This window comes from Rhineura floridana, chromosome 10 (genome assembly GCF_030035675.1).
Source record: "Rhineura floridana isolate rRhiFlo1 chromosome 10, rRhiFlo1.hap2, whole genome shotgun sequence".
Taxonomy (NCBI): Eukaryota; Metazoa; Chordata; class Lepidosauria; order Squamata; family Rhineuridae; genus Rhineura; species Rhineura floridana.
Genome location: NC_084489.1, coordinates 87,766,030 through 87,780,412, shown reverse-complemented (window position 1 = coordinate 87,780,412; position 14,383 = coordinate 87,766,030). Strand labels below are relative to the sequence as shown.

Here is a 14,383-nt window from a genome sequence, read left to right as displayed (position 1 = left end):
TGCTGGATCAGACCAGTGGCCCATCTAGTCCAGCATCCTGTTCTCACAGCGGCCAACCAGGTGCCTGGGGGAAGCCCGCAAGCAGGACCCGAGTGCAAGAACACTCTCCCCTCCTGAGGCTTCCGGCAACTGGTTTTCAGAAGCATGCTGCCTCTGACTAGGGTGGCAGAGCACAGCCATCATGGCTAGTAGCCATTGATAGCCCTGTCCTCCATGAATTTGTCTAATCTTCTTTTAAAGCCATCCAAGCTGGTGGCCATTACTGCATCTTGTGGGAGCAAATTCCATAGTTTAACTATGCGCTGAGTAAAGAAGTACTTCCTTTTGTCTGTCCTGAATCTTCCAACATTCAGCTTCTTTGAATGTCCACGAGTTCTAGTATTATGAGAGAGGGAGAAGAACTTTTCTCTATCCACTTTCTCAATGCCATGCATAATTTTATACACTTCTATCATGTCTCCTCTGACCTGCCTTTTCTCTAAACTAAAAAGCCCCAAATGCTGCAACCTTTCCTCGTAAGGGAGTCGCTCCATCCCCTTGATCATTCTGGTTGCCCTCTTCTGAACCTTTTCCAACTCTATAATATCCTTTTTGAGATGAGGCGACCAGAACTGTACACAGTATTCCAAATGCGGCCGCACCATAGATTTATACAACGGCATTATGATATCGGCTGTTTTATTTTCAATACCTTTCCTAATTATTGCTAGCATGGAATTTGCCTTTTTCACAGCTGCCGCACACTGGGTCGACATTTTCATCGTGCTGTCCACTACAACCCCGAGGTCTCTCTCCTGGTCGGTCATCGCCAGTTCAGACCCCATGAGCGTATATGTGAAATTAAGATTTTTTGCTCCAATATGCATAATTTTACACTTGTTTATATTGAATTGCATTTGCCATTTTTCCGCCCATTCACTCAGTTTGGAGAGGTCTTTTTGGAGCTCTTCGCAATCCCTTTTTGTTTTAACAACCCTGAACAATTTAGTGTCGTCAGCAAACTTGGCCACTTCACTGCTCACTCCTAATTCTAGGTCATTAATGAACAAGTTGAAAAGTACAGGTCCCAATACCGATCCTTGAGGGACTCCACTTTCTACAGCCCTCCATTGGGAGAACTGTCCGTTTATTCCTACTCTCTGCTTTCTGCTTCTTAACCAATTCCTTATCCACAAGAGGACCTCTCCTCTTATTCCATGACTGCTAAGCTTCCTCAGAAGCCTTTGGTGAGGTACCTTGTCAAACGCTTTTTGAAAGTCTAAGTACACTATGTCCACTGGATCACCTCTATCTATATGCTTGTTGACACTCTCAAAGAATTCTAATAGGTTACTGAGACAGGACTTTCCCTTGCAGAAGCCATGCTGGCTCTGCTTCAGCAAGGCTTGTTCTTCTATGTGCTTAGTTAATCTAGCTTTAATAATACTTTCTACCAGTTTTCCAGGGACAGAAGTTAAGCTAACTGGCCTGTAATTTCCGGGATCCCCTCTGGATCCCTTTTTGAAGATTGGTGTTACATTTGCCACTTTCCAGTCCTCAGGCACGGAGGAGGACCCGAGGGACAAGTTACATATTTTAGTTAGCAGATCAGCAATTTCACCTTTGAGTTCTTTGAGAACTCTCGGGTGGATGCCATCCGGGCCCGGTGATTTGTCAGTTTTTATATTGTCCATTAAGCTTAGAACTTCCTCTCTCGTTACCACTATTTGTCTTAGTTCCTCAGAATCCCTTCCTGCAAATGTTAGTTCAGGTTCAGGGATCTGCCCTATATCTTCCACTGTGAAGACAGATGCAAAGAATTCATTTAGCTTCTCTGCAATCTCCTTATCGTTCTTTAGGACACCTTTGACTCCCTTATCATCCAAGGGTCCAATTGTCTCCCTAGATGGTCTCCTGCTTTGAATGTATTTATAGAATTTTTTGTTGTTGGTTTTTATGTTCTTAGCAATGTGCTCCTCAAATTCTTTTTAGGCTCTGAGTATGGTTTATTTTATGGCATGAGGATTAGATGCTTGCTTTTTAAATTCAAACTCTGCAATGCACCGTGCAGGGAAAGAGTTGATATACTTATGCCATCTCTGCTATCTTTTCAGCGCCTTTTGAAGACTTTCCTCTTTCAACAAGCCTTTTAGGTTGAGACCTATCCCTGTCTGCATCTGTGTTAGAATTGCTTAAGATGTTTTTAATAATGTTTTAACCTTTTTTTAAAGTTTTTTTAAAAATGTTTTTAATGCTGTTTTGTTTTAATGTATATTAAGATCTGTTTTTATGATGTTTTAAAGTGTTTTTAGCACTTTGTTTGCCACCCTGGGCTCCTGCTGGGAGGAAGGGCGGGATACAAATTAAATAATAAATAAATAAATACTTGTAACCTGTAAAACAAGGAAATGACTTCACACAGCAGAAGCAAAGTGGCCATCGGTCCCCAAGGCTTGTTCTGCCAAGCAAGAATATTTCAAAACACACCACTACTGCAATCTGAAAAGCAAAATATTTAGTAAATATTGCAAAACACATACATGGTTTTTCCCATTACGTTGCACAAAGCCGGTCTTGATCATTGATTGCCTTTTGCTGGCCCAACTGCTCTCTAAAGAATTTAATGCAAGCTTTCAAGTTACAAAAAACTCCTCTTTCAGTTTGGTGGCAGGCTTACAGGAAATGGCCTAGGAGCAGGGCTGACTCTTCACAAGTGGAGTAGCTTGCTTCTTAGAACAAAGAAAAAGACAGTCGAAACAGACACTGGTCACACGCAGAGTGGGTGCATATCCTGTTTTTTCTGCACACTTTCCTGTTTAGCAACTTGTCTTCTTTGAACTCCTCAACTCCTTTGGAAATACACACCATTTCATTAAAAACAAGCAGCGGGCTTTAAAATAGAACTGCTTGATTTAAAACAGTTGGGGGGATGCTATAGAGAATATGCATCTATAGGGTGACTGAACAGTCCTCTCTAACATAGCCATCCACAACGTGACACCCTCTAGCTGTTTTAAACTACAACTCCAAGCAACCAGCATGGGTGATAGGAGTTATAATCCAAAACATCTAGTACAACCAGAGTGACTTCTTACATCTTACAACAGTGTTGGAAAAATGCAAAATTTCACTGCATTTAAAAAACCAACCAACCCAATGGCATCTTAGAATACAAGCAACAGTTGGATACTACAAGTCTACAATAATATTCTACCAGGCAGAGGAGTTCAGTAAATAAACAATAAATGTTCAAGGCATGGAAGGCCATTCAGCACTGGTCCAGTGGGAAGCTGGTAGCGCAGAGAAGACCAACTCAATAAGGACCCTCTGTCTGGGGGATGAGAGGGGAGCCTTTACTCTCCTTCAGGGGCTGTCAGAGCAGCGGTAGAAAAAGACGACGGGAAGTAGGTCTCCACATACACTAGAGGCAAGGGGGCCTCCATCGCCTGGGGTCTGGTGTTGGGCTTGGAGTTCCTGCTGTTGGGGTTGTTTCCCTGCTAAGAAGTAGAAGAAACAGAAAAAGAGTAAAAAGAACTCGACATTGCATAGTTGGAATTGCAGTCTGAGTGGAAACATCCAAGGGCTGAAAGAAGGCACCGCTTTCCATTCCGCCCTGTATTTGTCACATGCAGCACCGCTTCCATTCCGCTGCAGTTAGTCTTCGAGCAGAAACTGTCTGCTGTAGCGAAATTACATAATTAATTATGTAGATTACATTGTCAGGATGTGATTCAATTCATTGCAAAGGAAATTAAATGCAAATACAGGAAAAAACCATAATCAGTTATGTACTGTTTACCAACTGAAAGCAGCAACAGAGAATACTGACTATATTGGCTGGATTGATTTCTGTTTCGGCCATGGGATTAATAAACCAGCATAGGCAATTTCTGCTCCTGTTTTCATCGGAATTCTCTGACATCCCTAATATCAGCCTTCTCCAACCTGGGGACCTCCAGCTGCTTCCGACTACAACTCCTATCAGCCCCAGGTGGCAGGCTGGTATATATTAATAGCAAACACTGGCTACCTATTAGCTACTGGGCTAAGTTCCAGGTTCTGGTATTGGTGCACAAAGCCCTATGCAGCTTGGGACAAGGATACCTGAAAGACCGTCTTACCCCTTCTATACCCAGCTGATTTCTGCGCTGTGCAGGTGAGGGCCTCCTGCAGATACCATCTTATCAGGAGGTCCGATCTGCACAACATAGGAAACGGACATTTAGTGTTGTGGCACCTACACTTTGGAATTCCCTCCCTTTAAATATTAGACAGGCGCCATCTCTGTTATCTTCTCGGTGTCTGCTGAAGTCCTTCCTTTTTTAACAAGCCTTTTAAGTACAGACCTTATCCCAGTCTGTGTTGGAATTTATTTTTTAAGATGCTTTTAACGCTTTTTAAAAATAATGTTTTTAAAGATGTTTGGTTGTAATATATTTTAAAGTCTGTTTTTATTATGTTTTATAGTGATTTTAGTGCTTTTGTTTGCTGCCCTGGGCTCCTACTGGGAGGAAGGGTGGGATATAAATCTGATAAATAACAACAACAACAACAACTCCTCATAGTCAGAGTGTTGGTCCTTATGTAGCCAAAAGGGTAAGAGGGAGATGGCAACAGGTTTGGGATTGTTTTTGTGAAATTACAATTCCTAGATTCACTTGGGAGAGAAAACCGCGACTGTTAAACCAGTTTAAAATCCATGTAGTATAGGATGTTCCTTAGAGAGCCAGTGTGGTTAGTGGTTAGAGTGTTGCACTACAACCTGGGAGACCAGGGTTCGAATCCCCACACAGCCATGAAGCTGACTGGGTGACCTTGGGCCAGTCACTGCCTCTCAGCCTCAGAGGAAGGCAGTGATAAACTCCTTCTGAATACCACACACCATGAAAACCCTATTAATAGGGTCGCCATAAGTTGGAATCAACTTGAAGGCAGTCCATTTCCATTTCATAGGATGTTCCTTAGGTCCATCTTTTTCTCCTTAATCCATACACAACAGCCCTGTGAGGTATGCTGCCACTGTTTGGATTCCATGAAAAAAAACATGGAATATAGTAACTCACAGGCCTTAAGGGCATGACCTTTGGGGCAGGGAGTTTGCTGCATCTCGTGCAGCATCAACACAGGCAGAAATTCAGCTAGTGCAGTTTTCTCAGTTGTGCAGAGGCGTCAATGGGGGCTGGCTGCACCTGCTGAATTTCTTCATGTCAGTGAGTATATCAGTCTCACATTCCTACTGGGGCAGGGGAGGGGGAGAATGTTGGCACCCCAAAGAAATGACTTATGTTCTTAGCTCAAAATCTGGGAATCCCCTGATGCGAAACAAGATAGCGATTGGAACTTAGTATAGAACTGTCAGTAAACCACTTCTATTCCCAGTTCAGATGGCGAATGGCCTACCTGCAAGGGTTGGCATTTCACAGAGGTCAAAGGTGAATCTTGCAGGAAGTTGAGAACAGAGACGTCGGCAGAACAATCTCTTATCATCTGCAGAGAGGAAAAATTAATCAGAATTCTTACGATTAAGCTTGAGCCTCTAGAATAAGGATGGGGAACCTGCTGCCCTCCAGATTTGGTTGGACTCCAACTCCCCTCTGTTCCAGCCAGCATGGCTAGTGGTCAGAGACAGTGGGAATTGTAGTCCAGTGATTTCTGGAGGCCTACAGGTTCACCATCCCTGTTCTAGACCTTGCACCCCAGTTCCCTATACACTCCGCTTCCTACTGGGAGGACTTCTTAAGAGGTGCCAGCCTACAGGGGGAAAAAAGGTCTGAGCAGCTCCTGCACATGTAAGACTGCCTTATTCTACAGAAAATCAGGAGGAACTGTATTTATCACTGCAAGGAAAGGAACACAATTTCCTGATAATGCCTGCACGTCACTTGTTTGTGTGTGTGTGTGTGTGTGTGTGTGTGTGTGTGTGGAGGTATGCACTAAATTATGACTATTAACTTAGATGGTAGATCAAGCTGGAAACCCCAAAAGAGGCAGACTCCTCCACAGAATCGTTGTGGGTGGTGATACCGTGCCCCAGGAGGGACTTAATACTGGGAACGATCTATCGTCCCCCTGATCAAAATGCTCAGGGAGACCTTGAGATGAGATATGAAATTGAGGAAGCATCCAAACTAGGAAATGTGGTAGTAATGGGTGACTTCAACTACCCGGACATAGACTGGCTGCATATGTGTTCCAGTCATGACAAAGAAGCAAAGTTTCTAGATATTCTAAATGACTATTCCCTAGATCAGTTGGTCATGGAACCGACCAGAGGGACGGCAACCCTGGACTTAATCCTCAGTGGAGACCGGGACCTGGTGCGAGATGTAAGTGTTGTTGAACCGATTGGGAGCAGTGACCACAGTGCTATTAAATTAAACATACATGTAACTGGCCAATTGCCAAGAAAATCCAACACGGTCACATTTGACTTCAAAAGAGGAAACTTCACAAAAATGAGGGGATTGGTAAAAAGAAAGCTGAAAAACAAAGTCCAGAGGGTCACATCACTCGAAAATGCTTGGAAGTTGTTTAAAAACACTATATTAGAAGCTCAACTGGAGTGCATACCGCAGATCAGAAAAGGTACCGCCAGGGCCAAGAAGATGCCAGCATGGTTAACGAGCAAAGTCAAGGAAGCTCTTAGAGGCAAAAAGTCTTCCTTCAGAAAATGGAAGTCTTGTCCGAATGAAGAAAATAAAAAAGAACACAAACTCTGGCAAAAGAAATGCAAGAAGACAATAAGGGATGCTAAAAAAGAATTTGAGGAAAACATTGCTAAGAACATAAAAACCAACAACAAAAAATTCTATAAATACATTCAAAGCAGGAGACCATCTAGGGAGGCGATTGGACCCTTGGATGATAAGGGAGTCAAAGGTGTCCTAAAGAACGATAAGGAGATTGCAGAGAAGCTAAATGAATTTTTTGCATCTGTCTTCACAGTGGAAGATATAGGGCAGATCCCTGAACCTGAACTAACATTTACAGGAAGGGATTCTGAGGAACTGAGACAAATAGTGGTAACGAGAGAGGAAGTTCTAGGCTTAATGGACAATATAAAAACTGACAAATCACCGGGCCCGGATGGCATCCACCCGAGAGTTCTCAAAGAACTCAAAGGTGAAATTGCTGATCTGCTAACTAAAATATGTAACTTGTCCCTCGGGTCCTCCTCCGTGCCTGAGGACTGGAAAGTGGCAAATGTAACGCCAATATTCAAAAAGGGATCCAGAGGGGATCCCGGAAATTACAGGCCAGTTAGCTTAACTTCTGTCCCTGGAAAACTGGTAGAAAGTATAATTAAAGCTAGATTAACTAAGCACATAGAAGAACAAGCCTTGCTGAGGCAGAGCCAGCATGGCTTCTTCAGGGGAAAGTCCTGTCTCAGTAACCTATTAGAATTCTTTGAGAGTGTCAACAAGCATATAGATAGAGGTGATCCAGTGGACATAGTGTACTTAGACTTTCAAAAAGCGTTTGACAAGGTACCTCACCAAAGACTTCTGAGGAAGCTTAGGAGTCATGGAATAAGAGGAGAGGTCCTCTTGTGGATAAGGAATTGGTTAAGAAGCAGAAAGCAGAGAGTAGGAATCAACGGACAGTTCTCCCAATGGAGGGCTGTAGAAAGTGGAGTCCCTCAAGGATCGGTATTGGGACCTATACTTTTCAACTTGTTCATTAATGACCTAGAATTAGGAGTGAGCAGTGAAGTGGCCAAGTTTGCTGATGACACTAAATTGTTCAGGGTTGTTAAAACAAAAAGGGATTGTGAAGAGCTCCAAAAAGACCTCTCCAAACTGAGTGAATGGGCGGAAAAATGGCAAATGCAATTCAATGTAAACAAGTGTAAAATTATGCATATTGGAGCAAAAAATCTTAATTTCACATATACGCTCATGGGGTCTGAACTGGCGATGACCGACCAGGAGAGAGACCTTGGGGTTGTAGTGGACAGCACGATGAAAATGTCGACCCAGTGTGCGGCAGCTGTGAAAAAGGCAAATTCCATGCTAGCTATAATTAGGAAAGGTATTGAAAATAAAACAGCCGATATCATAATGCCGTTGTATAAATCTATGGTGCGGCCGCATTTGGAATACTGTGTACAGTTCTGGTCGCCTCATCTCAAAAAGGATATTATAGAGTTGGAAAAGGTTCAGAAGAGGGCAACCAGAATGATCAAGGGGATGGAGCGACTCCCTTACAAGGAAAGGTTGCAGCATTTGGGGCTTTTTAGTTTAGAGAAAAGGCGGGTCAGAGGAGACATGATAGAAGTGTATAAAATTATGCATGGCATTGAGAAAGTGGATAGAGAAAAGTTCTTCTCCCTCTCTCATAATACTAGAACTCGTGGACATTCAAAGAAGCTGAATGTTGGAAGATTCAGGACAGACAAAAGGAAGTACTTCTTTACTCAGCGCATAGTTAAACTATGGAATTTGCTCCCACAAGATGCAGTAATGGCCACCAGCTTGGATGGCTTTAAAAGAAGATTAGACAAATTCATGGAGGACAGGGCTATCAATGGCTACTAGCCGTGATGGCTGTGCTGTGCCACCCTAGTCACGAGGCAGCATGCTTCTGAAAACCAGTTGCCGGAAGCCTCAGGAGGGGAGAGTGTTCTTGCACTCGGGTCCTGCTTGCGGGCTTCCCCCAGGCACCTGGTTGGCTACTGTGAGAACAGGATGCTGGACTAGATGGGCCACTGGCCTGATCCAGCAGGCTCTTCTTATGTTCTTATCAATGGAATAGCCTCCATGTTCAGAGCCAGTCTGCTTCTGAACACCAAATGATGGGGGACAAGCAAGGGAACATCAGTGCCTTCATACCCTGGTAGTTGAGGGCTTATCAGAGGCATCTAACTCAGAGCTTGGAAAAGTTACTTTTTTAAACTACAACTCCCATCAGCCCCAGCCAGCCATGCTCTGATCTAACTGGCAACTGTCAGAAACGTAATGCTGAACTGGATGGACCCTTGGACTGATCCACCAGTGAGGTTCTTAAGTACTTAGCAAAGAAGTCCTCTGCAAAGTTGCTGTGTAGGACTGTGCAAGTCCTGCCCCCACAAACCAATTTGGGGTCTGATCCGGCAATCTGGATTGACTCCTGACTCTTGGATCTGGATCATGACCCAGAAAAGCAAATATTTGGAAATCCTATTGATTTGCATTGGGAAACATAAATGGCCCTAACTTGCTTGTTTATTTGCTAAGCACCCTAGCTCAGGGGTGGAGGACCTGTGGCCCTCCAGATGCTGTTGGACACCTTCATCTTCTGGGAGCCCCAGCCAACATGGCCAATTGTTCAGGATGGTGAGAGTTGGAGTCCAGCAAAATCTGCAGGGCCACAGGTCTCCTGTCCCTACCCTAGAGGGATCATGCCACATGGACCAGATCTGTCTCTTGCTTTGCTCAATGTAAAAGAATAAGCTGCCATACCAAGGCCAGAGCCTCAGTCCACAGAATCTGGGACTTTCTACATGCCCCGCAGATGCTCTGCCACTGAGAGACGGCCCTTTCCCATGCTAGGAGCCTTATATCAAGTCGGACCATGGGTCCATCTAGCTCAGTATTGCCCACACTGACCAGCAGAGGCTCTCCAGGATCTCTGACAGGGTTCTCTCTCCCAGTCAGTGGTGGCTGGTGCCCATTGGGCCTGGTGGGGCGGAAGGCAGGGAGACCAATAGCGCGCAGAGCCAGGGTCAATGGGAGGAGGAGCCAGAGCCAATGAGAGGGGGAGCCAACTCAGGCTGCTTCCACACTGCACTTTATTCCTTTATTTTGACAATTTCTTACCTGGTAAATTTGCACATTATACTTGATCTTTCACAGGACTCACAAGCTAGCTCCAGAATTATAGTCGAATGTAGTGGAAGTTTAGCGCAAATTTCCGTGATAAATGTTACAATAAATAATCCATTAGCGAGGCTGGGAACCCGGAAGATCGCGGGAGTTTTTCGCTAGCTGCAGCCGCTCACGTGACAAGCATCCCAGCATGCACTGTGTTCCTGCCCTTTAGTTGCGTGGGGGTGTTTTGCCTGACGAACGTTGTACCGGTATTCCGGCATCAGTGCAGATAGCAGCAGCATTTCCCCACCCCCCCACCCGAGTTGATACAACTAAAACAATTTAAAAAGTGAGATCCTAAATGGAGGGTGCTTGCATGGTGACGGGACAAGATCTTAGACCTCCTACACAGTGGGGAACAGTGCGCATGTGTATAATGGGTGAGGGGCGAAAACAAGACGTTCATTGCAGCCATGTGAAAGACCGTTGTGCAAAATGCCAGTATATCGGCTGAAAAAACTGCTGATCCTTAACGCAAAAGGTACTGCAATGTGATAGGGATTTTAGAAATCGGGGCAGAAGCGCTACCTTTTAAACTAACTCAGCCAGCCCCATGTGTGAAAGCAGCCCCAGTCTTGTTTTCTTCCCATCCTCCTCTCTGCTGAGTTCTACAACGATGGCACTTTGACTAAGGCAGAGGAAGCAGACAGCCACGGCCACAAGGTAGGCAGGTGGAGGCTGGCCAGCTGAGGCTGATGGGGGCAGTGCCCCATGCACCCTCGCAGACCAGCCTCTACTGCTCTCAGTCCTCCTGGAGAGGCCAGGATTGAACCTGGGACCTTCTGCATGCCATCAGGTGCTCTACCCACTGAGCTACGGCACCCCTTAATGGCCCTTCCACCTCCCTTTATCTTGAGGTAGGGCCAACCCCAGCAGGCATGAGAAGAAGAGCCCACATTCCCTTCCTTACCCCGTTTGGCTTGTATCTGCAGTCCCCAATCCTGTAAGCGGCCGTTTTCTGACAGAGGGTCTCTTTGACGGTGAAGTTCATGCTGAAGTGAACCCCCCAGTCAAATTTCTGTGGAACAGAGAGGTGGCAAACAAAAGAGATTGTTAGCATGCTGGGGGCTGTACAAGGGACTTTACAATGATGTAAGGGGAGAAAATAGTTCTATCCTCTGATGAGTTTACAGTCTAAATTTCAATAATGGGATGCACGTGTGCGAGAGAGAGACAGAGAGATGGGGGGGGGAACAGGAAAAGGAGGTGAGGGGGAAAATGAAAGAAGTAATGGCCAGAAAGGATGGATGTGCACAGATGGGACCATGTGTCCTGAAAGCCATGCACTGGCTGCCAGTGAGATAATGGACCACACTGGTACTAGAATATAAGGCCCTACATGGGACCCAACTGTCTAAAAGAGCAGATTGCCCCCTATCAGCTATCTCGATGGTATGATCAGCAGGTGAGGCCTTGTGGGTTGGGGCTGCCTGGTTTATTTATTTATTTATTGCGTTTATATACTGCCCCATAGCCGAAGCTGTCTGGGCAGTTTACAGTAATTAAAAACATTAAAACAAATATACAAATTTAAAACACAATTTAAAAATTTTAAACAATTTAAAAACACATGCTAAAATGCCTGGGAGAAGAGGAAAGTCTTGACCTGGCGCCGAAAAGATAAGTGTTGGCTGTTGGCCCATGACAGGACCTTTTCGGTGGTGGTTCTCTGTTTGTGGAATGCCCTTCCTGGTGAGCCGTGTCTGTCTCCTTCACTATTGACTTTAAAAACATTCCTACTTACCCAGGCATTTGATGGCTGAAAGGTCATTGTTCCTGGCCAACCCGAGATCACTGTTCTAGAATATTTTTTCTTGTTTTTAGAATGCTTTTTAAAAAAAATGTCTGTCACCCTGGGCTCCTTCGGGTGGATGGGCAGGATTTAAACCGAATAAATAAAAATAAGTGAATACAGTTACATCATGTGCATAGTTTTGGTTCAGGGTGAGGATCAAAGGCTTCATGGGCTTTGAGGAGCTTTCAAGGGTGGGGGCAGAGAGGTGACACTGCAAAGATGTTCTGGGAAGGATTTCCAGGCACGAAGGGCAGCAACGTAGGAAGACGTTTCTGAGGGAGGAAGAGCAGCAGGGGACTTTTGGCTGAGGGAGGGAGAGCTGGGGATCATTGAACTTGTCAAGGATTATCAATACCTTGGCACAGTCATTAACCAAAGTGGAGACAATAGTCAAGAAATCAGAAGAAGGCTAGGACTGGGGAGGGCAGCTATGAGAGAACTAGAAAAGGTCCTCAAATGCCAAGATGTATCACTGAACACCAAAGTCAGGATCATTCAGACCATGGTATTCCTGATCTCTATGTATGGATGTGAAAGTTGGACAGTGAAAAAGCCGATAAGAGAAAAATCAACTCATTTGAAATGTGGTGTTGGAGACCTTTGCAGATACCATGGACTGTGAAAAAGACAAATAATTGGGTGTTAGAAGGAATTAAACCAGAACTGTCACTAGAAGCTAAAATGATGAAACTGAGGTTATCATACTTTGGACACAGAATGAGAAGACATGTTTCACTAGAAAATACATTCATGCTGGGAAAAACAGAAGGGAGTAGAAAAAGAGGAAGGCCAAGCAAGAGATGGATTGATTCCATAAAGGAAGCCACAGACCTGAACTTGCAAGATCTGAACAGGGTGATTCATGACAGATGCTGTTGGAGGTTGTTGATTCATAGGGTCGCCATAAGTCGTAATCGACTTGAAGGCATATAACAACAACAAATTCATGGATATAGCTTTCTGCAAGAGAAGGGATTTCTTCTTTCAATCTTGCTACTCTCCTGAGGAGATTCTCCCTCAGGCCAAACCTCTAGGCTCCCCCAAGAGGCAGGGGGAGCTACCAATGGACTCCTGGGGTGGGACCATGGTGTGCCTGGCCAAGACCAATGCCCCATCTACAGTATACATTTACAGTACTATGATACCTCTTGAAACAGTCCTGGCATTCCCCAAAGAATCCTGGGAAATGCAGCTTGTGCTCAGAGTTGTTGGGAGACCCCCTATTCCCCTCACAGAGCTCCAGCTCCTAGATTGGTTATCAATCAGTCCCTCTTCCCAAGGAACTCTGGGAATTGCAGCTCTGTGAGGGGGTCTCCTAACAACTCTCAGCACCCTTCACAAACTACAGGAAGAGATTTCTTATTTGTTGTTGCTTCTTAGAATACTCTAAAACATCAGGTATGAATAACAACAAAAACAATTCAATAGGAGGTGCACATGAGCTTTCTGGCCAATTGCTCCCCCATCATACTTACTGTTTTGTGGGTGTTTCTGAGCTTCAACAGCCTGAAGACAGCTTGCACACCTGGTTCCTGGTTGTACTCTTCGACAGCCATCCTGGCTGCATTGCGTGGGATCAGCGTCGAGGGAGATTCCAGTAGTGGGGAAGTTGCTGCATGGACCCCAAGTGTCACCAAAACTGCACCCACCAGGAGCAGCTCCATAGCTGAACCACTCCCCTTACCAAACAATAAAACTCAGCTCTGGCTGTTTATTCACTAGACAGAAAAGCCCCAGATAAAAACTAAATTGCTGGTGTCTGTGAACTTGCTCAATCAACTTGGCAAAGAACCACCACCACCCACATCCTCTTAGAACAACAGTGAATCCTCTTGGGAGCGCATTGCAAAGTTAGGATAACATGCATGGCTTTCGGTTTCTCTATGAACAGATATTAAAGAGAGAAAGCTTCCTTATGCGCTTGAAGCCAAGTCCTCTCGAAAAGGACTATTTACACAGCTGGATAAGTAGCAAAAGCAAAAAAAATAAAATTAAAATTAAGTTTAAGCAGCCAAAAAGTTCTTGGCAGTGACAAACCTGGATATAGGGCACTGTTGTGGGGCGAGGGGAAAATACATTTTCCTTTTCTGCAGTAAAATGGTGCTTATTCCCAAGTAAATGTGTTTAGCATCAGGGCAACAGGAAGAAACTCCATTTTCTTCCTGTAGTCATAATGGTGCTAGAACTTCAATGTGTTTAAAAAGGTGAAACTGCATGCGCACAGAGTATTTCTCTTTTAAAAAGATCAGCCACATAGAAGCAGTTGCGAAGCATGGAATGTCTGTTGCAGCTGGGGGAGGGAACGTTAACTGTCTAAGGAGGAGGCATAAAACCACTTCGCTGCAAGAGAGAGGCTGTGTACACATCATACATTCAAAGACCCCCCTCCGAAGGATCCTGGGAACTGTAATTTACTTCTCACTGGGGACAGAGCAGAAATTTGATTCTGTTTGCATTTAAGGCCAAATCCATCAAATTCACACTCCAAAACAATGAGCAACCATCCTTTGAAGTTCACACGTATCCGAATTTTGTGATGTTCTCCAATGAAAGAATGTTTCAAAAAAATGCATGTATTGGGGGAAAGCAGACATACAAATTGAATAGTGAACATAGCATAGATAGAAGCATTATAAGGAGAAAATCTATACATTAGTCAAAACTGCATACAAAATTGTGTGTGCTAGAAGTTCACACTGAAACACTGAAGACTTTTCGTGCAAATTAAAGAAAAAAAGAAAATCGCTGTAGAAATGTGGAG

General features: G+C 44.5%; 1 protein-coding gene across 3 annotated transcripts; it reads right to left on the bottom strand.

Moving 5' to 3' along the window:
• Nucleotides 1-2,479: 2,479 nt before the first annotated feature.
• LOC133365598 (cathelicidin-2-like) lies at nucleotides 2,480-13,709 on the bottom strand. Of its 3 annotated transcripts, none has more exons than XM_061587786.1 (5): nucleotides 13,098-13,709; nucleotides 12,454-12,582; nucleotides 10,738-10,845; nucleotides 5,380-5,466; nucleotides 2,480-3,473 (listed from the first exon to the last, which is right to left on the bottom strand). In XM_061587786.1, exons 1-5 carry the CDS (start codon nucleotides 13,284-13,286, stop codon nucleotides 3,333-3,335), a joined length of 654 nt encoding a protein of 217 aa, XP_061443770.1. In that variant the 5' UTR covers nucleotides 13,287-13,709; the 3' UTR covers nucleotides 2,480-3,332. The 3 variants fall into 3 exon arrangements, with proteins under 3 accessions (XP_061443770.1, XP_061443769.1, XP_061443771.1); XM_061587785.1 differs by having other exon boundaries at nucleotides 2,480-3,476; nucleotides 13,098-13,586; XM_061587787.1 differs by lacking the exon at nucleotides 12,454-12,582 and having other exon boundaries at nucleotides 2,480-3,476; nucleotides 13,098-13,547.
• Between the last annotated feature and the right edge of the window lie 674 nt (nucleotides 13,710-14,383).